The sequence below is a fragment of the Pseudorca crassidens genome, chromosome 2 (assembly GCF_039906515.1).
Source record: "Pseudorca crassidens isolate mPseCra1 chromosome 2, mPseCra1.hap1, whole genome shotgun sequence".
NCBI classification, from domain to species: Eukaryota; Metazoa; Chordata; class Mammalia; order Artiodactyla; family Delphinidae; genus Pseudorca; species Pseudorca crassidens.
The window spans coordinates 107,998,372-108,023,823 of NC_090297.1; the positions used below are offsets into that span (position 1 = coordinate 107,998,372).

At 52.2% G+C, this 25,452-nt stretch overlaps 2 protein-coding genes across 9 annotated transcripts; both read left to right on the forward strand.

Annotated features, from left to right (window-relative positions):
- Positions 1-5,491: 5,491 nt before the first annotated feature.
- Positions 5,492-24,123, forward strand: ADAMTSL4 (ADAMTS like 4). 8 transcript variants are annotated; one of them, XM_067727660.1, is made up of 19 exons: positions 5,492-5,624; positions 7,952-8,182; positions 8,401-8,458; positions 8,762-9,117; positions 9,302-9,983; positions 10,225-10,327; positions 11,097-11,233; positions 11,592-11,796; positions 12,024-12,196; positions 12,350-12,461; positions 12,566-12,751; positions 12,947-13,076; positions 13,414-13,618; positions 13,952-14,128; positions 14,446-14,652; positions 14,745-14,924; positions 15,196-15,340; positions 21,435-21,486; positions 22,770-24,123. In XM_067727660.1, exons 2-18 carry the CDS (start codon positions 8,163-8,165, stop codon positions 21,458-21,460), a joined length of 3,102 nt encoding a protein of 1,033 aa, XP_067583761.1. In that variant the 5' UTR covers positions 5,492-5,624; positions 7,952-8,162; the 3' UTR covers positions 21,461-21,486; positions 22,770-24,123. The 8 variants fall into 8 exon arrangements, with proteins under 8 accessions (XP_067583761.1, XP_067583762.1, XP_067583760.1 ...); XM_067727661.1 differs by having other exon boundaries at positions 22,976-24,123; XM_067727659.1 differs by having other exon boundaries at positions 21,435-24,123.
- Positions 6,237-7,944, forward strand: LOC137219303 (uncharacterized). Its single transcript, XM_067727664.1, is given in 5 exon segments — positions 6,237-6,567; positions 6,570-6,832; positions 6,835-6,981; positions 6,984-7,087; positions 7,089-7,944. Coding segments are annotated over 5 exon segments (762 nt in total). The 5' UTR covers positions 6,237-6,443; the 3' UTR covers positions 7,213-7,944.
- Positions 24,124-25,452: the final 1,329 nt, after the last annotated feature.

A 25,452-nucleotide genomic window follows, 5' to 3' on the forward strand; every position in this document is an offset into this window, starting at 1 on the left:
ACAGTACTATGTGTGGCCAGTACATTAAGTGCAATTCCAGACTCAAGAACAAAACAATAAGTTTCTCTGTTTTCTCAAAATGCTTGGAGGCCTCAACCCTCGCCCTACCTCCACCAAGCAGGGCCTGCCCTTTTTTCTGTGACTCTGGGACAATGTCTTCCCAGTGCATCTTTGCCCTCAGCAGCTGCTGAACCTGTGCCAGCCCAGAGCACCTCACCTTCTGGCCCACGAACCCCAAGGCACAAGGAGCCTGCCAAGCTGGGAAGACATCACAGAACTCAGTCCTGGTGGCCAATCTGCTGCCAGATTTCTTAGTAAGGAAGATCGCTTCTACCCAGACAGCAACATAACTTTTTTCCCCAACCCCTGGCACAGAGGCTGGGCCACCGTTGTCAACCTGCTGTGAGAACACATTTAATATGTGCTCTGTCACTGGCAAATCCTTGTTGAATCTTGCTGGGCTCTGAGAGAGGATTCTCAGCACAGAACGTGGGCATCGCGATGGGGCAGGTCTAAGTCTTTACACAGTGCAGAGTTTTGATCTACGCGGCACGTCAACTAAAATAAAATTTTAAATGCATCATTAATCATAACGCTGACTGACTTTTCTCTATGACTCTACAGCTTCACACACCTGCTCTTATTTTTATTTTGGCTATTGCAATAATCCATGAAGTAGATAAACTGAGAACTCTTGTTACTCCAATTTTAGAGATGAGAAGCCTGAAGCTTAGCATGCCCAAGGTCACACAGCCCCTGAATGGCAAAGTTGGGATGGAATCTGGATCAGCACTTAATCTCTTTAGGACCCAGGGCTGGATCTTGCAGCAGCAGCAGTAGCAGCAGTGGCAGCATGGGACGGTCGACCACTCTGGGCTCCCCAGGCCCTAGTAGGCAAGGGGAGTGTGGCTACTTGAGAATGTTCTCCAAGATCCTAAGGACAGGACTAAGTGGAGGCTTGTGTCAGAGGAATGGGTCCTGGCTAATTGTTCCCCATGCCTGGTGATGGGTACCATTTTATTAAATCTGTACATCGGTTATATTGAGACTATAACAGAGGAAGAATATCATCTGAAAATCTTCCCAATTTAGCAAACAATGAATATTCTCAAACATTCTGGAGGCCTAATCCAGAAGCTCTAGCTTATGGCCATGTTTCCCAAGCACATATGTAAGAAGATGTGCACATGAGTTCAAACCACTTAACATAGTTGTCAAAGTACTGACGATTTTGTAAACTTAATGGCTGCCAAGGTTATGTTTGATCAATTCATTCAATTCCATAAACATTTACTGAGCACTTCCTGTTTTTCGAATGCCGATGGACAGACAGACACATGGCTCAGGGCGGTACTGAGGCAAAGTCTGTCACCAAGGACCCCAGGACCTGCCTGAAAGGACCTGGAAGATTGAAATATGGTAATCAAATTTAAAAGAATCCTGGGACTTCCCTGGTGGCGCAGTGGTTAAGAATCCGCCTGCCAATGCAGGGGACACGGGTTCGAGCCCTGGTCCGGGAAGATCCCACATGCCGCAGAGCAACTAAACCCCTGTGCCACAACTACTGAGTCTGTGCTCTAGAGCCTGCGAGCCACAACTACTGAAGCCCGTGCGCCTAGAGCCTGTGCTCCGCAACAAGAGAAGCCACTGCAATGAGAAGCCCACGCACCACTCACTGCAACTAGAGAAAGCCTATGGGCAGCAAAGAAGACCCAAGGCAGCCAAAAAAAAAAAAGTTTCTGACCAAATTTAATGTCTCCAGAGCAGTGACTGGGAGACCAGAAAAATCCCATCCTCATCTTGCACCTCATCTTACCAAACGGGCCACTTCCTGTTTCTTCATGATTTCATCATCCTAGAACCAGCTCAGCCAAAATGGGTTGACACAACAACCAGAAAGTGCTGGAATGTGACCATAGCTGAGGCAGGGATCACCATTTCTAGTTCATGGCTTATCCCACAAGCATTTATTAAATGCCAGGCGAGGTGGAGGACACAAAGGTAAACATGGCCGGGTGGCCCCCACCCTCCAGGTTCCTTGCAGAGAACAGGTCACAGAGGCTGTTCTCATAACTGTTGTGGGGAGTAAGCTAACTAGGCCAATGGTCAGCAGAATGGCATCAGTGACAGAAAGTGCGGAACAACGTGACAGGACACTGAGAATCAACGGCTGGAGACCAGGCTGGTGCGTAGCAACTGGGAATAGAGTGGCTCTTCTGGAACAAAGGAGCTGAGCAAACCACGATTCCCATAGGCAGGAAGGCAAACACTGGGCTTTCTGAAAATGGGTGCTATGGCCACAAACCAAAAGACACACAGTTTCACACTAGTTTCCGGGCCCCACCTGTGCACACTGGTATCGGCATCAGCATTATGTTGGAGTAGGGACAACGTCTCACAGGAAACATGAGTTTAAAATGTTATTCGGTTCAACACAAATAAAACTTCCTTATTCTACTACCAGAAAAAAGAATTATTAAGTGAACTTAGCTAAATTTCTCAAACATTTCATTTGCCCCCAACATACACAGGTAATAGCTTCTCACTGTGAGGTTTGGGGCAAATTACCGAATTTTTCTTTGTGTCTTTCTTTTTTTTTTGGCCACTCCGTGAGGCTTGCTGGATCTTAGTTTCCTGACCAGGGATCAAACCCAGACCCCTGGAATTCCCTGTGTCTGTTTCCAAATCCGTTACAATGAGGTCTGCACACAGAGTAAGTGCTATATACATGTTAGCTATATTATTATTATTATTAAATCACTATGTTAAGCTCAAAGTCAGACGAATACTTAGCCTGTTCCCTTTTTGTCCTTCATTTGTCCTAGCCCTACAGGTACTTTTGGGTGAACATCTACTTACTGCATAATCTTTTAAGAAATTTCTTTTTATCCTTGAGACAGTGTCCACAAATTTCATCTGGCCTTTTGCACACTGCCGAGGCATAGGAAATTCCTTTCCTTATACAATCTTTTCAGACCACCAAGTCATGGGAGGTGATAGCTGTAATAAATCTCGTGAGTTCTTTGGCTCACAGCCACTTCTTAATGGAAAGGACTATATCTGACCCTCAGTTCACAGCATGACAAATGTCAAAGGCGGACCTTTCCCTCGGGCCAGGCTTCCTTCCCACTCTGCTGTCTTCGGTCACACCTTCTGGTCCTGCAGCTTGCCTCCTGGTAGATAAGTGAATGCTGCTGGGGTGTGACTTGGGGGCACTGAAAGGCCCCTGACCTAAAATATCTTCCTCTGTCCCTGTGGACTGGGCATCTCATCGTCAGCATTGTACTCTGAGGTCTGAGCAAAGGGGCTTCCCATTCCAAATCCAGAACTATAAATATGCCTCTGGGTTAGGACTGCATGTCACCAACAGTCCCAAGATAAACCACCCCTACCGGGAGGGGGCCTTAACCCATTATCTTCCCAAGCTCTTTAGGAGTATGAGACCAAGACTGAGGACGTTTTCAGAAGAGGCACAGACTTAAGGCCTGCAGACAAGTCTGAGCAACAGTCATGTTTTGGAGGTTGTACTTGATGTCTTAAAGTTGTTTTTTTAGTGACTTGTCAATATTTTAAAACTAGGATGCTTTATAATGTCTCTTAAAAAATAAAAACTTAATAACAAAGCTCTAGCAACATTGTCCTGCACCCGCACAAAGTAACAGGGGTCTTAGGGGTTCCCAGCCAGCTTACCCACCATCCTGTGGGCCTGAGCTTGGGTAAAAAAGTTGGAAAGCAGGCCTGGGCACCTGGGACTCATTTGTCTGTTGTATATCATTCCAATTCAAATATTTCTTTTAACTCTAAAAAAAAAAAAAAAACCATAAAAAAATATGAAAAAATACAGATGACACAATGTAGCCTAAAGTTCTTTCCTTGTGTTGAAAAAACTTAGGGACTTACTGAGAAAACAAAATATGGATGTTAAACTTCAAATAAGGGTATACCTGTTACACGTCAAAGCATTTTAGGGCTTCCCTGGTGGCGCAGTGGTTAAGAATCCGCCTGCTAATGCAGGGGACACGGGTTCAAGCCCTGGTCCGGGAAGATCCCATATACCGCGGAGCAACTAAGCCCGGGAGCCTCCAGCCCGTGCTCCGCAGCAAGAGGAGCCACCGCGATGAGAAGCCCGCGCACCACAACGAAGGGCAGCCCCTGCCTGCAGCAACTAGAGAAAGCCTGCGCGCAGCAACGAAGACACAACACAGCCAAATATTAAATAAATTTATATTAAAAAAATATATTGACAAGGGACTTCCCTGGTGGTCCAGTGGTTAAGACTCTGCACTTCCACGGCACGGAGCGTGGCTTGGATCCCTGGTTGGGGAACTAAGATCCTGCATGCCGGGCGGTGCCGCCAAAAAGTTAAAATAAAAAAAAATAAAATAAAATATTGACAAGTTACTGAAAAAAAGCCAAAACCTTTCAAATACTGAGTAGACCCAGCAATACAGGACCGTGGTTCATGAATAAATGGCAAATAAAACTTTAAAAATAGTAGTGACCATTTATTATCTACTTTGTTATACACTTTCATGTATATTATTTATTTCTTTAACATAACTAAAAACATAGATAACGCTTGTGGTTAAAAATTCAACAACATATAAGCATGTAGAGTAAAAAGTGAAAGCTGTATTTTTTTCCTCTCCCAACCCCACAGCCCCTGCCCGGGTGTTGCCCCCAATTCCGAGTTTAGGGTATATTCTTCCAGATATAAATGAATAGACAGACATATCTCCAAGCTTATTCGTATATATCAGATTAGCTCCATTTTACAGATGAGGAAAGTGCAGCACAGAAAAGTTGTAGTATTCATCCAAGACCACAGAGCTGATAAGTACTCGAGCTGAGATTCAAACCCAGCTCGTCTGATTCCTAAATCAGCGCATTCCTTCCGCTATGCCCCGTGTGTAAAATTTTATGGATGAAGAAACCGAGGCTCACAGAGGTCCCTGTGCAGTCAGAACCACATGGTTCACAGCCCACCTCGGGAGAGGCAGGGGTGACTGGGCTTGCACGGGAGGCTGCGTGGAGGAGAGGGCCTTGACCAACGCGGATCTGGGGTCGGGTGGGACCATCTCGGCCCAGCAACGACCAGATCTGGGGCCCGGGGCTTGTCCACGCCGCTCGGGTACAGGCACCACCCAGCCCCTTGGCGCCACTCGCGGCCGCCTGGCCTGGGCAGGCGCAGCGCTCGCACCGCCCACTCGGAGCCGGTCTGGAGGCCGGGGTCCGGGAGTCCCGAGCCCCAGCCGGGCCTTGGGACAGCCCGGGAGCGATGGCTCCCTCCGAACCGGGCTGGGACCCCCTCGGCTTCGCCCCCTCGAGCCGTTGGCGGGTGCCGGGCTGGGGTGGCCAAGGTCCAAAGCCCGGGGTGGGTGGCCCTGGCGGGCAAGGGGTTCGGGGTGGGCCGCCGGGACCCGGGGGCCGGCTCGGGACGCGGGCTGGGCGCGTGGCGGGCGGGCGGGCGGAGCGGGGGGCGGGCCGAGGGCGGAGCCGCGGCCGGAGGCGGCAGTGTCCGGAGCCGGGCTCAGGGGCAGCCGTGGCCGCCGCGGAGCAAGGCTGCCTGGAGAGAGCGCCCGGGCGCAGAGGGGTTAACGGGCCGCCGGGGCCGAGCAGAGCAGGTACAGATCTTCCCTGGGACCCCCGGCCCCGGCCGCCCTCTCTCCCCGGTCCCGTTAGACCCCCCGCCCTGCGCGCACGCGCCGTCCCCGTTCCCTGCGCCCCGCGGTCGCGCCCCAGCCACGACCCCAGCCCCAGCTCTTATAGCCTCGAAAGTCCCTGGGGTCGAATTCCTGGGGAGGGGGTTCTGATTCCTTGGAACTCTGGCCCCCATCACTCGGGCGGAGAATCAGCCAAAATTCCTACGAAGTCACAGAGTAAAATTGGAAAACGTAGCCAGGACCTCCCGGCACACGCCCGGCGCCTCCTGCCCTCCTCTAGATGGGTGCTCCTGGAGGATGTGTTTCCCCCATCCCCCAACCCCGCCACTCTCTTCTGTCCTGGAGTTGGAGGACAGGGACACTATGAGGGACGCATGTGGGTGCCCTTGATCCAGCTCAGCCTGACGACTAGAAAGGAAAGATGCCTGTTGGGATGGGCCTCCAGGACCCAGGAGTGGAGGGCACAAGGAGGACCAAGGAGTTCTCATCCAAGATAGGGACTCTCCAGCCAGCCCTGGAGCCTGCTGTGGGGCGCCCTGCCCCGCAGCACCACCCATTTCCCAGAGGTGGGTCCCCTGGGGGTGAAGGGGTTAGTTCTGCCCAGGTCTCTCTCTTCCTTGATCTTCACTGGCCAGTGTGGAGGTGTGGCCGGGAGGAGCCCAGGTTTGTCTAGACCAGAGTCAGCCTGGCCCAAGAGTGACCACTTCTGACCTCTCCTTTCTTCATCCTGGGCAGTGAGACACACCAGATGAGGAACATGAGAAGGGGTGAAAACCACAAATGTGTATCTGTTTCTGTAGGGGTGGAGGGGGAGTGTCGGCCCCCTGCCCAGCTATGCAGGGGGTGGGGTAGGACTTTTCCAGAGAGGGAGCCAGGCCTGGCCCTGGCCCCAAGAGCTCACGCCACCCCACCCCTTACTTCTCCAGGGAACTGCCAAAGCCAAACCCAGCTCAGGACAGGATTATGTGTACTGGGTAGACCCATGGAGAAAGAGGTAGCAGAGAGAAGCAGAGGCAGAGAGGGAGTAGAGAGGGGACCCGGACCCGGCAGCAAGAAGTGGCAGTGATCATCACCCCATCTCTCCTTTCCTTCAACCTCCAGTAACAGAGTCAGGCAGAGAGCTGAAGTTTTGGGTGGAACGTTGGCCCTTCTCTGGAGCCCCTACCCGCCCCCCCCCCCCATCAGGGTGGAGTTGCTGACCTCAGTGGTCAGCCCAGCCAAGGGAAGGAGCTGCCATCAGCAACCCCCTTCCCAACCCCAAGCAGCTGAGGAGACCCTGCAGCTCAGGCTCAACCACTGTGATCCCTCCCTTAACTTCCCAAGTCCTGGGGTCTCAGGGAGGGAAGTGGGGCTGAGAGTTGCTACCCCCAAGCACATTCCTGCCCTTCTCTCTGTCATTTTCCTGCCCCTGAGCTGGCCCACCTCGGCATTAGCTCCTTGGATTCCTCTCCCGGGTGCCTTTCAGATCCAACAGAAACATTTTTTTTTTTTCCTGGAAAGCAGAACTCCGAGCAGCATGAGGAGTGGGGGTGGGAAGGGCTCATTGTGAGCAGGAAGGGGCTGGAGGGCAAGGGGAGCAATGGGAGAGTCAGGCTTAGACCAAGGGAGGGTTCCAAGCTCCACTTCCCCAAGGATCAAGTTTAGCCTTCAGGAGGACTTCCTGGCTCTTCAGAAGATAGACCGTGCATGATTGGGGAGCAACGGCATCTCTAGCTGCATATCCCCTTCCCAGGTTTCCCTAGCCCATCAGAGTCTTGCCTGAAGTAAGGCCTCATTGATCTAATGCTGGACGCTGGCCCCTAGAGAGAGGTTAAATCTCAGTGGGAAAAATCACCTGCTTCTCTAGAGATTAAACCATCAGCCCATTTAGTTTATCCCTTGACTGGGAAGTGTTTGAGGCAGGCAGAGATGTGCCTGAGCGTTCCAGAAGGAGCTTTATTAGCTAAGAGGGGAAGAAAAAGCTGGGAATCAGGTAGGAAACGGAAAGCCCAAGGGGCTTCCAGTCAGCAGCTCAGAGGGGGTGTCTGGTAAGTCCTCACTGAGCCTCCCTCCTCAGCTTTCCAGGACCTCTGGGAGGGCAGGAGGGAGAGCCAGATGAAAACCATCTTAAGAAAGATGCGTGTGCCTGAGCTGGCCTAGAGACAGTTCCTAGTTAGGACAGGGAGCTGAGAAGTTCCTACAGTTGAGGAGGGGGACTGAGCCTGAGTTGGGAGGCTGAAGGCAGACCACCACCCCTCCAGCCTGGGCGGATGGACAAGGGCAGTGTGCCTTCTCCCTCCCTCCCTCAGGATCAAAAAGGGGTGGGCCAGTCTTCACCCATCCATTCTCACTCTGAGGTGTCCTTCTGAGGAGTCATCCCTCCCAACCCCCAGCTTTCTGGAGACTGGACCAGGCTTCGGTCCCTGCAGAGCGCATCCCCCACCCCACGCCCAGATGCCGGAGTAGAGTTGACTTCCGGTCCCCTCCTCCCTGGCCCTGGGGGCCATCAAGGGAGGAGAGATGGAGAAGTGGGCGGGCAGGTAAGAGGTGGGGCGGCCCTGGAGGAGGGATGGCTGGGTCTCCGGTCTCTGGAAGGGAGAGAAAGGAGCTCTGGGGGAGGCTGGGGGAAGTGATGAGTAACTTCTGATCTCTGAGCAGCTGGCATCAGGATGTGCGGCGCCTCCTTGGGGTGAGGGCTGTGTCGTAACACCTCCTCCGGCTCCTGTCTGACACCTTCACTCCTGCCTTTGGTTTGCAGGCCCCGGATGTGTCTGATGCTGCTTCTGTTCCTCCCTCAGCTCTGCCTGGATCAGGAGGTGAGCCAGGGACTAGAGACTACGATCCTTTCCTCTCCCTGCCTCCCGGCTTCCCGCAATCTCCAGGCCGCGTCTGCATTTTCCACAGCCTCTGATAAGCCGCAGCCCCTTTCTCTCACACTTGGCCCTCCCAGCCTCCCTAACTCCCTAACTCCTCGCTAAATCACTTCAAGTCCCACCTCTGCTACTGAATGGGACCTTGGGCCAGTCACTACTGCCCCAAGCCTCCAGCGTTGGACTAGATATTCTGTACAGTTCCGTCGAAAATCATTCTAATTTTGGCTGAACTTTTTGTCTACACAGGTGTTGTCTGGGCACTCTCTTCAGACACCTCCCGAGGAGAACCAGGGCCCTGAGGGTGTCTGGGGTCCTTGGGACCAGTGGGCCTCTTGCTCCCAGCCCTGCGGGGTTGGGGTGCAGCGCAGGAGCCGGGCGTGTCAGCTCCCTACAGCTCAACTCCACCAGGGCCTGCCCCTCCCACCCCGGCCCCCAAGACATCCAGAAGCCCTGTTCCCCCGGGGTCAAGGCACCAGACCTCATACTTCCCGAGAAACCCTTCCCCTGTACAGGCCACCACCTCGGGGAAGAGGTGGCCCCCTTCGAGGTCCTGCTTCTCATTTAGGGAGAGAGGAGGCCCAGGAGATTCAAGGAGCCAGGAGGTGAGGGGTGGGGCTTTGAGGGAAGAGGCGGGGCCTTGGGCAAGGGGCAGAGCTAGGGATGAAGGAAAGGGGAGCAAAGGATCCAGGGTTTATAAAGGCTTATCTTTGGTGCTGGGGAGTCGCCTGGGGAGCCAGGCTCCGAAGTAGCCAGCACTGTGACCCCACGTCTGCTACACTTTCTCAGGTCCCGGGTTCGAGACCCCATCAAGCCAGGAATGTTTGGTTATGGGAGAGTGCCCTTTGCTTTGCCGCTCCATCGGAACCGCAGGCACCCCAGGAGACCACCCAGCTCTGAGCTCTCGCAGACCTCAGATCTTCCATCCCTGACTCCAAGAACAGAGCCATCTTCTGCAAACCACACCCCGCAAACTGAACTCCCTCCTACTGAACCGTCTGCCCACACCCCGTCCCCCCCAGGAGAACCCCCAAGCCCCGAAGCTGCTCAGACAGAGGTGCCCTCTAGAACCAGGCCTGCCCTCACATGGCCCCACCCCAGAGCCCAGGCCTCTGGCACAGAGCCCTCCTTGTTCCCTCCATCCCCAGGAGAAGGTAGCTCCTTTCACATGTCCCCTCAGCCAAGAAGGCCAAGTTCCCAGGGTTGGGCCGGTCCCTGGCTGGCAGAGAGACACCCTAATCCTTTCCTTTCTGTCCCTCGGAGCCGAGGCCAGCAGAGCCAGGAGCACTGGAGACCTGGGGGGAATCTTCACGGGTCCCTCACGGAGTCTGCCCCTCACTACCCAGATGGCTGGTTGCCTCTGCTGAGTGCTGGCCCCCATTCCAGCCCCCTCTGGAGCCTCTTTGCTCCCAGTAGCCCTGTCCCAAGATGTTCTGGGGAGAGTGAGCAGCTGAGAGCCTGCAGCCAAGCGGTGAGTTCCTTCTTGGACCCCTCCCCAGACTTCCAATTCTGCTTCCCTGACCCTGAGCCTGGGTCCTCAGCCTGTCAGATCTGGACCTGAGGGAGAAGGGCCTTGGCATCTGACCTCTTCAGGGTAGGGACCTTGGAGCTCTTCCATAGACCTGACCTGCCTCCTTATCCCCCCAATCCAGCCCTGACCCACACCCCCATTTTCCTCCCCAGCTTTGACTCCTCTGTATCCCCCACCTCAGCCCTGCCCCCCTGAGCAGCCAGACCCCCGGGCCCTGCAGTGTGCAGCCTTTGACTCCCAGGAGTTCATGGGTCAGCTGTACCAGTGGGAGCCCTTCACAGAAGGTGAGGTTTCTAGCCCACTCCCTGGACAGGGTGGCTGGAGATTGGGGGATGATGGGGAGGGAGACACTCAGCCCCTCTTTTTCTTCTCTGTAGGCTCTTGTATTTCTTCTGTGTCATATTGTCTTCCTTATTTCCCAGGGCTGGGGAGAGAGACAGAACAGGACCAGAAAGGGCTGGGGGTTTCAGACAGAGCCCTAGTTGTCAGATGGCGGTGTATGGTCAGCAGAGGGGTCAGGCTAGGAGAAGGGATGTGTCCAGAGGTGCCCTTTGGCTGGTCTTCTCTGGGAAGAAGCCCAACCCAGGAGGTGGGATGGATGTGACATGAGCAGGGCATGGTCAGAGAGATCCTGCCCAGTGGTGACAGCTCAGTGGAGGTGCCCCATGGATCCTGGACAGTGTTGTATCACTTTCTCCCAAGTTACCATCCGTTTGATTTTCAGCCTGTGTCACCTTGATACCAAGACAAGCCCTCATGAGCTCTGAACTCACATAATCATAGTTTCAAGTATCTGTCCTCTCTCAGAGCTCACAACCCCTTTTCTGGTCTTAGTGACCTCAATTGATCTGACCCAACTTTTGTGTGACCCTCAAACTGACCTTTCAGAGTACAGAATTGTCATGTTCCCTTCATCCACAGTGACCTCGGCAACCTCAGGATGCCCTATTGCTAATATAAGGCAAGCCAAGCCGCTCTCAGGGCCCTGGGTTCTTTCTCAGTTAACCTCCTGCCCGGGACCCCAGCTAACCACCCTTCTACCCTGTCTCTTAGTTCAGGGTTCCCAGCGCTGTGAACTGAACTGCCGTCCCCGTGGCTTCCGCTTCTATGTCCGTCACACCGAAAAGGTCCAGGACGGGACCCTGTGTCAGCCTGGAGCCCCAGACATCTGTGTGGCCGGACGCTGTCTGGTGAGGGAGGACGGGGTGTGCACATGGGGAGAGAGGTGATGTTAATAACTGCCACAGGCACACACACAGAGTCTCCTTGCTCATCATCACAATGGCAAAACACCAGACTCAGGTTGCAGAGAGGAAAGTTCTTACCTGCCAAGCAGGGCTGAGCAGAGTCAAGAGTCGAACTCCTTAAGCCCATCCAAGCTTCCCAGAGGCTGGCTGGGAATGGTGGGGCTGACAGAGAAACTACAAGTCTCACTTGTAGTGCAAAGGTCAAGACACGTGGTGAGCCGAAGACTCCAAGACGACCAGGCCAGGGTTGGAGGTGGTGTCTGGCTTCTGGCAGCCCCTGCCTCACTCCGCTTTCCCCTAGAGCCCTGGCTGTGATGGGATCCTCGGCTCGGGCAGGCGTCCAGATGGCTGTGGAGTCTGTGGGGGTGATGATTCTACCTGTCGCCTCATCTCGGGGAACCTCACTGACCGGGGGGGCCCTCTGGGCTATCAGAAAATCCTGTTGATTCCTGCTGGAGCCTCCCGGCTCTGGATCGCCCAGCTCCGGCCCAGCTCCAACTACCTTGGTGAGTCCCTGGATTCCCCGAGTCTTGGTCCCCCGTTCCATTCCTGGCCTATTGGTTCTGCCCTTCACGCCCCCATTCAGCACGGCAAGTGAGCCACCCGGGAAGTCAGGCCTCCCTTCCTCCCTCCCGCGAGGGCACGGGCTATGTGGGGTTCTGTGCTGTCAGGGAAGTGGTGGGAGAGGGGGACAGTATGACTAACCTCGCATGTCCTGATCTGCCACCTCCAGCACTTCGTGGCCCTGGGGGCCGGTCCATCATTAATGGAAACTGGGCTGTAGATCCCCCTGGGTCCTACGCTGCCGGCGGGACTGTCTTCCGGTACAGCCGTCCTCCTCGAGAGGAGGGCGTGGGGGAAAGTCTGTCTGCGGAAGGCCCCACGACCCAGCCTGTGGATGTCTACGTGAGTGAGGGGCCTGCACCTGGGCCGGAGGTGGAGGCCGCCCCGCTGCCTCTCCTCTGAGGGGAAAGCTGTGGGTCTCAAGATGGGCAGAAGGCTAGTGGATGCCCCCCTGGCCACCCCCAAACATTCATTACCTTCTCTTTTTCTCCCCAGATGATCTTTCAGGAGGAAAACCCAGGTGTTTTCTACCAGTATGTCATCTCTTCACCTCCTCCAAACCTTGAGAACCCCACCCCAGAGCCCCGGCTCCCCCAACTCCAGCCTGGTAAGACTTTGATCTCCAGACCTAAAAGGAGGTGGGGAGAGGCTGAGGGGAGCTCGAGGCAATGGGGATGCGTCTAATTTGTCTACCCGACTCTCCCTGCGCAGAGGTTTTGAGGGGAGAGCCCCCACCTGCTTCAGTACCCCGCCCTGCCCGCACCCCAGGCACCCTCCAGCGTCAGGTGCGGATCCCCCAGATGCCTGCCCCGCCCCACCCCAGGACACCCCTGGGGTCTCCAGCCGGATACTGGAAACGGGTGGGACACTCTGAGTGCTCGGCATCCTGTGGAAAAGGTGAGACTTCACCCACCAGCCTGTATTCCTGGCACCCTCAGCCCAGATGCCCAGCTTGGCACTCCTGACCCCATACCCTGGATTGTGGGTCCACACCTTGACTCTGTGCCGAATCGGACTTCAGTGCCTGGGACCCCACTGACACTGGATGCCGAGCTATCCTGCCTCCCCTGGCTTCCCTTTTATCCCTTTCAGGTGTCTGGCGCCCTGTCTTCCTCTGCATTTCTCGTGAGTCAGGAGAGGAACTGGATGAACGCAGCTGTGCCGTGGGCACCAGGCCCCCAGCCTCCCAGGAACCCTGCCACGGGCCCCCGTGCCCACCGTAGTGAGTGCGCCCCACGGGAGGGTTAGGGTCCTGGGGACACGACGGTTGCCCCGGGGAAACACATCCTCGCCCCCATAGGATCTCACCTGGACTCTGCACTCAACACAAGATCTCCTGGCTTCAGAGAGATGTTATTCAGTGAGAAAGGCTGACATTCCATAGACAACAAGGAAACCCTGAGCCCCACAAGGGATCCCAGACTCCAAATATGCCCACTCTCCTCTGAGGGGTCCCCACCCCCAGTCTGTCGTCCCCTTCCCCAAACATGGCAGCCCCACACATCTCTGTTCTTGCCCTCTGTGTCTCTGTCCCTTCCCCTCCCTGCCCACGCCCATAGCTGGGAGGCCGGCGAGTGGACGTCCTGCAGCCGCTCCTGTGGCCCCGGCACCCAGCACCGTCAGCTGCGCTGCCGGCAGGAGTTTGGGGGCGGCGGCTCGTCGGTGCCCCTGGAGCGCTGCGGACATCTGCCCCGGCCCAACATCACCCAGCCGTGCCAGCTGCGCCTCTGCGGCCACTGGGAGGTCCGCTCCCCCTGGAGCCAGGTGAGTGGTCCCAGGCAAGGAAGCTCTTGGAGCGGGAAGATCCTGGAGGCATGGGCACCAGTGAGCTAGAGCAGTGGTTTTTCCAACTCCGTTCTAATCAGCAGAAACTTTTACAAATGAGATCTCATGTAGAACCTCCATCTGTAAGTCTGCGAAGAGACGGAACCGGGGCTTGGGGGCCCAGAGCCCCATACTCAGCCTGCTCCTCAGCCCACGAAGCCCTGTAACCGCTGAGCCAGGCATCAAAGGCACATCCTGGTTCAGAGGCCCCAGAGCTGGAGGCTGGTGAGGCAGCGGGGGAAGCCCAGGCCTGAATGCCCCTCGTCCCCTCAGTGCTCTGTGCGGTGCGGGCGCGGCCAGAGGAGCCGACAGGTCCGCTGCGTCGGCAGCAACGGTGATGAAGTGAGCGAGCAGGAGTGCGTCTCAGGCCCCCCGCGGCCCCCCAGCAGAGAGGCCTGTGACATGGGGCCCTGCACCACAGCCTGGTTCCACAGCGACTGGAGCTCCAAGGTGGGCCCCACACCCCCTCAGCCGAGCCCCACGCCCCTGGTACCCCCCACCCAGGACACCCTCCCGGGGCCTTTCCAGCACAGTTGCATAACGTTGATTGAGCAAGCACCTGCCGTCTGCTAGACACTGCTGATGCTGGGGACTCAGAGAAAAACTTACGCTGACATCCTGACCCCTGCCTGGCAAAGTTTCCCCATATCTGGCTGGTACCCCTGGGGCATTCCCTAACTCCCGGATCCGGGATGTGTCTGTCCTCAGCCCCCTCCCCTTCCTCTACTTGTCACTCCAGCCTCCCTTCACACTCTGCTTCCCAACAGTGCTCAGCTGAGTGTGGGACGGGAATCCAGCGACGTTCTGTCATCTGCCTCGGGAGTGGGGAGACCCATGGGGAGGGCCAGGAGGAAGCAGGGGCAGGAGCCACTGAGCAGACCTGTGCTCCAGGAAGCCGCCCCCCTGACATGCGTGCCTGCAGCTTGGGGCCCTGTGAGGTGACGTGGTGCTGGTACACGGGGCCCTGGGCAGAGGTGAGCTGAGAGCCTGGGAGGGGGCCCGTCGGTGGGATTCCCTGGGGGGAGGTCGGAGTAATCCTGCTCTCCCTTCCCGTCTTCTCCATCAGTGCTCCTCAGAATGTGGCTCTGGCACGCAGCGTAGAGACATCATCTGTGTGTCCAAACTGGGGACTGAGTTCAATGTGACTTCTCCTAGCAACTGTTCCCACCTGCCCAGGCCCCCTGCCCTGCAGCCCTGTCAGGGGCAGGACTGCCAAGACCGATGGTTTTCTACACCCTGGAGTCCGGTGAGTGCCTGGCACCCTTGCCCGCTCAGCATGGACTTCCAGGGGAGGGGAGGCGTCCCTCCTTGTACCTCCCTCTGCCCCAGGCTAAAGCCAGCGGCAGTTTAACTTGTCTCATTTCCTAGACCAGGAGGACAGGTGGGCCCCCTCCACGTGGGGTTTCATAATGCTCCAGGATAGCCCCCCAACTCTTTTCAGAGGAGGAGGAGGCCTGGGGTTCAGGAGGAGCCTGGGGCACAGCAAAGGTCTGATTTGATAGCTGGGGTCTCCCCAGTGTTCTCGCTCCTGCCAGGGGGGCATGCAGACAAGGGAGGTCCAGTGCCTGACTGCCAACCAGACCCTCAGCATCCGATGTCCTCCTCACCTGCGGCCCTCCAGGAAACGATCCTGTAACAGCCAACCCTGCAGCCAACGCCCCGGTAAAGAGCTCCCTCTCCCCAGTCCCCAGCAGAGCGGGGTCAGCTGAAGTGTGGGTGGAGATTAGGAAGGACAAGTGGGAGTGGGCAACACACCTCCAGCAGGATGGATCTTGGTGACTTCTTGTGCCCAATGGCCTCCTCTGTCTCCAGATGATCAATGCAAGGACAGCTCTCCACATTGCCCCCTGGTGGTGCAGGCCCGGCTCTGCGTCTATCCCTACTACACAGCTACCTGTTGCCGCTCTTGCGCCCATGTCTTGGAGCGGTCTCCCCCGGAGCCCGCCTGAAATGGGTCCAGGAGACCCTCTCCTCGTGGTTTTTTCATGCCACCATCAGTCACCTGTCAATCAGCCCACTCTGTACCCTCTGGCTCTCTAGCCTGTCCTGGTCTCACTAGGGACGTCCCCCAGGGTGGTCGAAGGTGGCAAGATGACGGACAGTAACTGTCAAGACGTGTGGTTGGGTCTGTGCGGTGGTGTGATGGTGTGTGTGCACATATGCCCCCAGATGTGTATATGGGCCTGTGTGGATGTGTGTGCGCCCATAAACCTGTATCACTTCTCAAAAAGAAGTTACACAGACTGAGAAGGAACTGGGAGAGGGGACGATGCCTGTTTCTGTCAGAGTTTTCTAGGCTGAAAGGAAAGCAAGTTTGCAACTCTTTGGGAATCCGAGCTACTTAGAGTCTGGCCTTCCCATTAATCCCAACTTTGTGTCCTCAACCTCATTTCTTCTGTTCAGGCCACACATCATCTAAACCATCCTTTTGTCCTCTGACCCTTTCTCCCCTTACTTAGTCTCTCTATCCCTCCCTCTCATAGTTAGCTAGGGATGGGGTGAGCCATTGCCAATCCTGCTTTTCCCCAGGAAGAGAGACTATCTCCCCAGAGCAGGGACCAGCTGGGCAGAAGATGGCAAAGAGAAAGGTTAGAATAAGACAACCGAGCCCCTGCTCCCGCTCCCCACCTCCTAAAACAGTTCCCACCCCAGAACTAATTTATTTTTTATTAAAGATGATTATGACAAATGAGAAACAGGCTCTTCATTGTCCTCGTGGGAACCCAGCCATACAGGCCACCTAAGCAAGCAGTGTGAGATCAGAATGAAGGGTGGGAAGGGGACTAGTACTTGGAGCCCAGGTGGAGAGAGTTTGGGCCCAGAAAGGCTAATGAATGAGCCCCAGTCACCTGAGACCGGGAGCCTTGGTCAGAGAGGGAGAGGATCCTGGCCGACCTCAGGCCCTGCAGGTTGGTCATTGACCACTAGAGGTCACCACTTCTCCCAGTTTAGGTATGGAGTTGGGCACTTGGGTCCAGAGCTGAAGAAGAAACTGCTTGGCCTGTGGTGGGTTTCTTGGTAGGCTGAGTCTTTCTGTAAAGTCTCTTGTAATCTAGTAGCACTTTTTTCCCATCTGGGGCTGAGCTGAATGGCGGCTGCCTTTTCAGGGGTCTTTTTTCCTGTTCCCTTTCTTTGGCCCTGCCTTCCTGCCCCTCTCATCCTTTCTGCTATTACCCATTTCCCTATTAAGCTCTTGGTTTATTGCTTTTTATAGGGTGGGAGGAAAGGAAATGATTCACACCCCACACCCCACACCCCTCTCCCTCAGCAGAAACGGCCGGAGGAGGAGCCTGGCCCGGCTCTAGGGGACTTGGGGGTGGAGTCGAGGGTGGAGTCAAGGAAGTACTGGATGTCCTGCCAAAGACACATTCTTCAGAGATGTCTCACCCTAGTCTCCTCCCTCCTCCCTCCCCCACCCATGTCCACTCTCAAGGTAAATAGCTTGCTAGAGGTGGTGTGAGAGTGGGCAGCCTTTTCCATAACACAGATCCTCTCCCTGACCCCCTACAATTCTGAGGTCTGAGTCCAGATCTCCACTTGTGGAAGCCAGACTTCCCAGGGGTCCCCATGCCTAGGAAGAGGGGAAGTGCAATAGAATTGAGCTTCTCTCCCTATTAGAAGCATCCCTCTCCCATCCCTGCACCTCTACAAGTCTGGCCGGGTAAGACCGTAAATAAAGGCCTGCAGAAACAGCTGAACTCAGTGACTACTGTTTCCTGAGCATGCACACCCAGACACCCAGACACTGGGGAGGACCCCAGAGTTGCCTGAGGAGACAGGCCGTCTCTGCTCTGGCAGCTCCCTCACATCATACTGTTGCCTTGGGAAGCAGGCTTTCCCTGGGTTGGAAGTGGCTGAGAAGGAAGACTCCGGACAACATCTTGGGAGGACAGTGCATGAGGAAGGAGGCAAAAGAAAATGGGGGTAAAGGAAAGAAACTGACTTTAGTCCAGGGCGAGGAGTGAGGAAGGGGGTACAAGGAAAGCCCAGTCTTAGTGTCTCTGCTCAGTGTAAAGAGAAGGCGTCAGATGTGTTCCTCTCTTTGGTGAACCCCTAAGGGGATCAAAGACGCTGGGGGATCAGGGAAGTGGGACCTGAGCCCGCCCTGTAGATACTGAGGGCTGAAGGCGGAGCCCTGAGACCGAGGGAGGGGTGTGGTGAATAGCTGGGGCCCTCCCAGTGATTCCTGGAAGCTGAAGGCTGGGCGGTGGCCCCAGCTCAGCTGACTTCCCCGAAGTTCCTCCTCCCTCTTTGGGCCTCTGGGCTGTTGCCGGGCAGGTTTGGAGTTTGGCCTGAGCCTGAGAACCAATCACAGGTGGGGAATGCAGCCACAGCCCCTCTAAGGGCTCCCCCAGCTTCAGTAACTCCCTTCTCTTTCTTTTTTTTTTTTAGGATACATTTTAACATTTTATTTTTTATTTTTTTAACATCTTTATTGGAGTATAATTGCTTTACAATGGTGTGTTAGTTTCTGCTTCACAACAAACCCTTCCCTTTCTGATAGCCTCCAGCTCCCTCATAGCCTCCAGCCTCTGACTGCTCAGGATGTGGGCTTTCATCTGGGGGGGTTGCCCCCTTTCACCTCATTTTAAAGCGAGGATTCAGTGCAGCCCCTAAGGATTCTTTTCTCTGGTCACTGAAGTCAGTATTGGGGAGGGGGGTGTCAATGTGAAAGTCTTCAGGAAGGGAAACCTGACCCCAAGCACCCCTTTTCCTGGCCCCTTAGAGGGGAGTAGTGTGGCCAGATGCCTCTTTGATGACCTCCGAAACCCTCTGGAGGGCTGGGAGAGAGGAAGCTGCAACCCAAGGTCAGGGAGATGTGCTGGAGGGGCCCTTAGGTTTGGCGCCCTGGGTGGAATTTAGGGAAGAACTCAGAGGAACTGGACCCCTGAGAATTGAGGTGGGGGTGGGGTGGTGATAGGAACAATCTTGATGTGCACAAGAGAGATCAAGCGTGCAGAAGGCCAGCAAATTGCTAGGGCTTCTCGTTTCTCAGTGTTTGTTGGGGGAAGGCGATTGTGGTTCTGTGTCAGTGGACTTAGGGGTGAACTTGTGAGGTCTCAGTTCAGCTGGGTCAGAATTCCTCTCCCCTCCCCCCTCCCAGTTTCCCCAGGGTGATCACCACCCAATTAAGCTTCAGCCTTCAGACTAAATTTAGCTTCTATACTTCCCCAACCAGGGGCCTCCCTGCAAGCAGGTGCTCACAGCTGCAGGGGTGAGTCTGAGGAGACCAGACCCACACTCTTCACTCATCCAGATTCAACCTCTGTGGTTAACTTAACTAGGAGTGAAGCAGAGCACAGGGCCCCAGGTGCTGACCTACAGCATGAGTGTCTCAACCTGAAGATACCCTCCCTCAGGAGCCCTTTAGGGGAGGATCTAGATAGACCTGGAGGGCGGCAGGAGGGCAGAGGGATGAGAGAACAAAATGCAAGGAGGTCCCTTCCAGATTCTCTCCAACCAGATCCTCTTTCATTTCCTGTTTCCCCTTCTCCCCAGTTTTACAGAGACTTCATTTGAACTTAACACCCTTCCCCCACCAGAGTAAACTGAATCAGAGACCTCTCCTCTCCTTGAAGCATGGGGAATCATGCTAAAGAGTACCTCAATAGTTTGGAGGTGGAGTGGGGGCGTGGGTTCCTGCATTCCCACCCTCTCTCCGACCAGCATCCCTCAAATCCATCATCTCTGGTTCTGGAAGTCAGGTGGGTGGGGAAGTTAGAGCGGAGGGGGCTTATCTGTCACAGGCAGATGATGAAGAGATGTCTGCTTTAAAGGGTGAGAGGCACCTTCCACAGGAAGTAGAAAGCCTCTGGAAAGTACCTAAGACTAAGTCAGTCAACAAGAGAGAGAAACAGTTTGGGTTAACCAAACTAGACAGCACAAATCTTCAATCTGACTTTGGGCTCCTTGACCCTGGAGACTGGGGGAAGCTCTAGAGGGGGGTGTTTCATGGCTGAGGTCAGAAGGTAGAAAGGATTGGAGGGAGGAATGTGCAAAATTAGTCCAAAACAAGGTATGCATGAGCCATAGCAGTCAGATGCTAGGAAACCAATCAGCCACACCAGCTGAAGGGGAGGCGCAGGGATGGCTAGGAACCAGATCAGAGCACTTTCTCAGCGAGCACCAGACAGCTGTCTTTGAATGTCCTGGGAAAGAACTTCAGTATTAGAGGAGAGAGGGGTTCAATTTCAGCAATGTCCCAGCTTGGGGTTAGGATGTATGTGTATGTGTTGTACCCCTCTGAGCCTTGCCTGAATCTTTTTAAGAGACAGCTCTACAGAACTTTGAGTGAGGAGGAAAAGAAACTAGGGGTGAGAGGGTGGGGTTGCTCATAAAAAGAAGACTGTGTGTGTCCCTGGGATCCCTAGGCTAACAGGCAAGAGGCCCTGCCCTTGATGGGAGGGGCAGAGTTAATCTGCTCTGGAACCAGACCCCCTCTTTCATCTCTTCCTCCCTCCCCTCACCTACTACTGATTCTTGGTTGCCTGCCTCTTTCATGACATCATAAGACGCCTTTTTAGCTCTAGCAGAGGAGTGCGCAACCTTTTTCTCTTAAGGACCAGCCGTAAATATTTTCGGCTTTGCAGGGCATAGAATCTCTGTTGCAGCTACTTGACTACTGCTGTAGCACAGAAGCAGCCCTACACAATTTGTAAACAAATGGGCATGGCTGTGTTGCAACCAAACTTTATTTATGACACTGAAATCTTAATTTCACATAACTTTAAGGTGTCACCAAATATCTTTTTTCAACCATTTAAAAATGCAAAAACCATTCTTAGCTTTTGAGCCATACAAAAACAGGCAATAGGGCAGATTTGGCTGGCAGGGAGTTTACTTACCCCTGGGACTTCTTCCATCTGGTTGAACTCCCACAATGCCCAGCTGTGGAAAGTCCTGTTTGTGTCCCCTCTGCTTCAAAATACAGCTGTAGACCCTTTTAATTTAACATCCTATCTATTGACATCGGCTTCTTAGTGGTTTCTCCCTGGGAATTCAATGACTTGGACATGGCTGATAGAGTAAATCCTTAAGGGACGTTTCCCGAAATTCCTTAAAGCACTTTGTTTAGTGCTTTAAGGTAAAGCATTTGTATATATTCTCTCTTTGAATCTTCTCAATAATAAGATGGGGGAAGACAAATCCAGTTTACAGGGGAGAAAATTAAGTCTAGTCTTTTAACTTTTTAAATTCTAATTCCTTTGATCTGCTATTCAATTTCATTCCCACAGAGCACCCTTTATCAAAATACTGAGTTCTTTGGGCCACAGTGATCTGGAAGTTGGATGGGATCAAGTGTTTTTGTTGTTTTCAAACGTCTTTCGTGACTTCTCTGCATTTTAGGAAAATCCTGTCTAAATTTCATTTTTCAACTCACAGTTTCAAGGAATTAAAAATCCTTTCAAATATATTCAGTGTTTAGGCCCCACGAAATAATTAAAATAAATATACATGGTCTTTGTGTAAGGTACACACACTGTCATACAAACATAAGCTTATATATTACTAATTGAGTCACAGTTTTTTTCCCTAGAACAAACTTTATCAAAGTTGTGTATTAATATGTTCTGGACTTAAAAGCAATGCAGCTGCATTTCTTTTTAAAATAACCTATTTCTGGGATTGCTTACCAAATCCTTCTTTTGTATTAGAGGTTTTCTTTCACTCAATAGTACCATGATGGATTGACATATCTATCCATCATGCTTCATGAGGGAGGAAAGGAAGATACAGAACCTCTATCCTGTTTCAGACCTGACCCCAACTATCAAACTTTGAAGTGAGAGAAAGAGGCAAAGAAGCAGGTAACCAACCACTCCCCCACCATTACCAAGCTCCTCTGTACAGCTGTTGTTCCTTAAAGCTGAAAACAAGCCACCTCATTTCAAAACACACACAGACAACCTCATTTCATTTCGACACGAAGTTGTTTCCCTCTTTCTGTTTCTCTACTTTGCCTCACGGAGGATTTCTGAGAAATGAAAAAATCACCTCCCACAGTCACAGTCTGCAGTTTTGTTTTTGGTTTTTTTTTTTTTTTTTTTTGGTATGATGAAGAGGAGAGACAGGAAAGGCGTACACTGGGCATACAGTATTAACCCAAAGCTTTACAAAGTAAGCAAAATGCCCTTCCCATAGCGCTTCGGCCAAAGTGGGCCCCACCTTACCTTAGATCTGGGCGTTCAGGGTCTAGAGATGGGTGGGAACCACTCCAGGCAACCTCAGGAATAGAGGTGTGAACTGAGGATGGAATGCATGAAAGATCTGGGCATAGAGATTCAGGAATAAAATGTTTATGAAACCAATGTTTCTTAGGGAAAACCCCTACCTCCCCCCCGACCCCAAATCTGAACACCTGAGTCATACCAGCCCTGTAGGGGTGTCTACGAAATGTGTAGGAAAATTTCTGCAACCAGCTCCTCCTATTAGACTAGAAAACGAACTGTTTTTAGGGGCACGGAATTGAAGGCGTTTCTTAATCAAAATAAAGTAGAAAACTCATCTAATTCAGGTAGAAACCCAACAGTTAAATACTCTTTTCCTTGTCTGCTTCCTTGGCTCTTTCCCCCGCACACCTTGTTCCAGAATAACGTCAATAAACATACACATGTGACCACAGAGGGTGGGGGGAGGGGAGACCAAGTGGGGGTGGTGAAATTCTGAATGGAATGCAGCCCCAGCTAGCTAGGGGGCTGGGACTGAGACTTCGGGCCCAGTCTGTGGACTTATACAGGCAGAGAAGCCAAAACAATGAGCTCATGGGCAAGAATGCAGCCTGTGGGGAAGTCTGGGCAGTCAGAGCAAACTAGTTTTTTGAACCAGGATGCGAATAGCTGTAATTGAGTCTCCCACGGGAACAGGATTAGGGAGAGTGGAGCCATCATTCAGTATCTTAGGGTCCAGTTAAATAACTTTTGGGGGCTGTTCTTTATTAAATTCTGTTCTGCAGAGAGCATAGCAGTCTCGGGTCCATGTTCAAAAACCTGGTTCCTTTCCCTGACTATGTGAACTTGGGTGGGTGAAGATGGCTGGTGAGATGTGTGAGCGAACTTAGGTGATGCTCTTAAGACATCTTTATTCAAAGCAGGTCTGCCAATGCCAGCTCCTACACCAGGATCCAGTGATGGCTATGATCCTTAAGTTGTGTGTGTTCAGGGCTACCACTTTAACAAGACAGAGGAAACGGCCAATACAGTCTATCTTCTTTACTTCCCAAATAAACAGTCCACCCAGCTGTATTTATACCAAATTCAGACTTCTACGACCAAAGAGACATCTTTTTTTTCCTACCAGTGTTTTCCAATACTTTTATATAAGGCCCTAAATGGAAGAAACTGAAGAGACACTACCTTCACTGGCCATGTATGGTGAAGGGGAAGGAAGGCAGGGAGGGAAGATGAAATGAGAAGAAAAAAGATTATCTACACATCTCCCCCTTCTCCTACCCCCCACCAGAGGTTCCTTCTCAGCTCCATGCTTTTGTGCATGTTTCCTACTCATGTTAAGGTCCAACCTCAAATGTTTATTTTGAAGCCTTCTTGACCACCTTCTACTTCCAGAAGTTGTCCCACCCCTTGTCCTATAATATCTTTATTATAGTATTTTGTGTACTGTATCCTAATTATTTTTGTCTGTTATCACTCCTATTAGACTGTGAGCTTTAACTTTGTGCTACAATTGCTTTCTTTCCATGGATTTGTTATGCATAAATTCTTCAGATGTATTTCCTAAAAACGAGGACATTTTCTTATATAACCACAATATAATTAACACACTCAAGAAATTTAACATTGATACAGTACTAACATATTGCCCATATTAAAATTTTCCCAATTGTTCCCAAGTCCTTTATAGCTTTTTTCATCCAGGATCCAATCAAAGATCACCCTGCATTTAGTTGTCATGTTTCTTTGAGTGTTCCCTGGTTGTTGTTTTTTTCCATTCTATACATAAAAGCTTACATCTGCTAACCCCAACCTCCCACTCCACCCTAGTCTTTTTTGATTGCGTTGAGGGTAAGAATTAGTCTTTTCATAACTCCAGCATCCAGAAGTGCATGGTGCATAGTAAGCAGTCCCCTGCCAGGTAATGGACAAATGAAGAAACTCAACAAACATTTGGCTGCCTTGAGCTCATTAAATGTCCCAGTTCATTGAAGTATTGAAACACTCTTAATAAACTAAAGTAACCCCTGAACAGGGGAAGAGGAGAGAAGGCAAAGTGGGTAAGAATACAGAAACCCAACGGCAGAGACAAGCCATGGAAATGGATACTTGGAAGGGGTAAAATCCAGAGTAGTATTCTTGGCCCAAACACATTTCCCAACAGTCAAGAACTATTATTCTATGCAGGTAAAGAAAGGAACTGCAAAAGAAAGACCAGGTATAGCGTGGGAACAAAAGCCTGCCCTATTTTTTTTTTTTTTTTTAACCTCACAAGAATCATTAGTAAAGAACACAGAATTCCCTGAGAGGTCTGTTACATCCGCCTGCAGGCAGATTCCCAACTCCCAACTTTCCACATGCTTCACATAACTAAGATAACACTGTAACAACTTTGAAACTAAAGAAGAGGGACAGAGTTAAGCTTTCAAATCTTGAAACTGAGAAGCCTTTAAAGAGTGTGGGAGGGTTCCAGAAGACAAAGCTCTGTAATCATTGAAAAAGTGGGGCCAAAAAGAACTAGGATAAATTAAGACAGACTCAGCTGATCATCTTGAACTCCAGGAATTAATGGCCTGTGCTCTGGGCATCTGGCTGGAGCCGTGCTACACACCAGTTGTACAAATTATTTCACTTTAACTTTGGTAAAACCCTCCAGCTGTCACAACTGCTTTAAGAAAAATGTTCTGAAACAGTCTGAAGCAAGAGCTAGCACTAAAGTAGCAAAACAGGAACTGAAAGAAAAAGTCTGGTTGTGTCAAATGAGGGGAAGTGTTGATTATTTTGACTCCCTCAGTGACTCATGTTACTGGTTACCATTTGACCCAAGTTTTTAAGGTGTTAAACTGAGGAATATTGCCACAGAAATAGCTTCACATCACAACAGAGCAATGGGAGCAATAGTATTTGCACAGCAGAACTTGACTCTGACCACGATTTGGGCGCTCCTGTCCTGTGCTACTCTCCCTCCACACCCGTTCGGGAGTTCATTTGTACAAAACAGCTTTCTTTGTAATGAGAAAAAACTGCCATCTTCTGGTAGTTAGGCTCCAGAAAAAGAGGGGCTGCCAAACAGAAATGCACAAAACCTGAAGGGGGAAAAGCGCAGAATCCTGTTTGCATGATTAGCATTTGGTGCTCAGGGCTTAAAACCAATATGCAAACCTCATATTTGCACATTTCCATGGTGATTCCCCTCCCTTTCAAGGTAGCTGAAAATAAAGACAGGATAGGGCTTCTGAAATTGACTTGCTTATTCTCACCTCCTTTTTGGGAGGAAAGGGGAAAGGCACTTAAAGATTAGTACCAACAACCTTATGGAAACTTAACTTTGGGTGTTAATTCTTCTAGCTCCCTTACTCACCTCAAAAGGTTGAGTGAGATAGGGAGATACAATAACTGTTGTAGTGAACCCTCTCACCCCCAAGTTATACCAACATTTGGTGACTAAAAGAAATGGGGATGGGGATTATGATTTTTGTATTAAAATATACTGCTGTACTTTTGAACTACTACAAAGTACAACAGTAATACATGTAATTAAAAGCCCGGGACTTCCCTGCTGGTCCAGTGGTGAAGACTGCGCTTCCAATGCAGGGGGTGCAGGTT

What these genes read in the sequence shown, in the direction of transcription:
- ADAMTSL4 (XM_067727654.1), top strand. Translation starts at nt 8,163, where the DNA reads ATGGAGAAGTGGGCGGGCAG. An exon ending in TCCGCTCCCCCTGGAGCCAG is followed by an intron (nt 13,619 to 13,951) that starts GTGAGTGGTCCC and finishes TCGTCCCCTCAG; the next exon opens with TGCTCTGTGCGGTGCGGGCG. An exon ending in TTTCTACACCCTGGAGTCCG is followed by an intron (nt 14,925 to 15,195) that starts GTGAGTGCCTGG and finishes GGGTCTCCCCAG; the next exon opens with TGTTCTCGCTCCTGCCAGGG.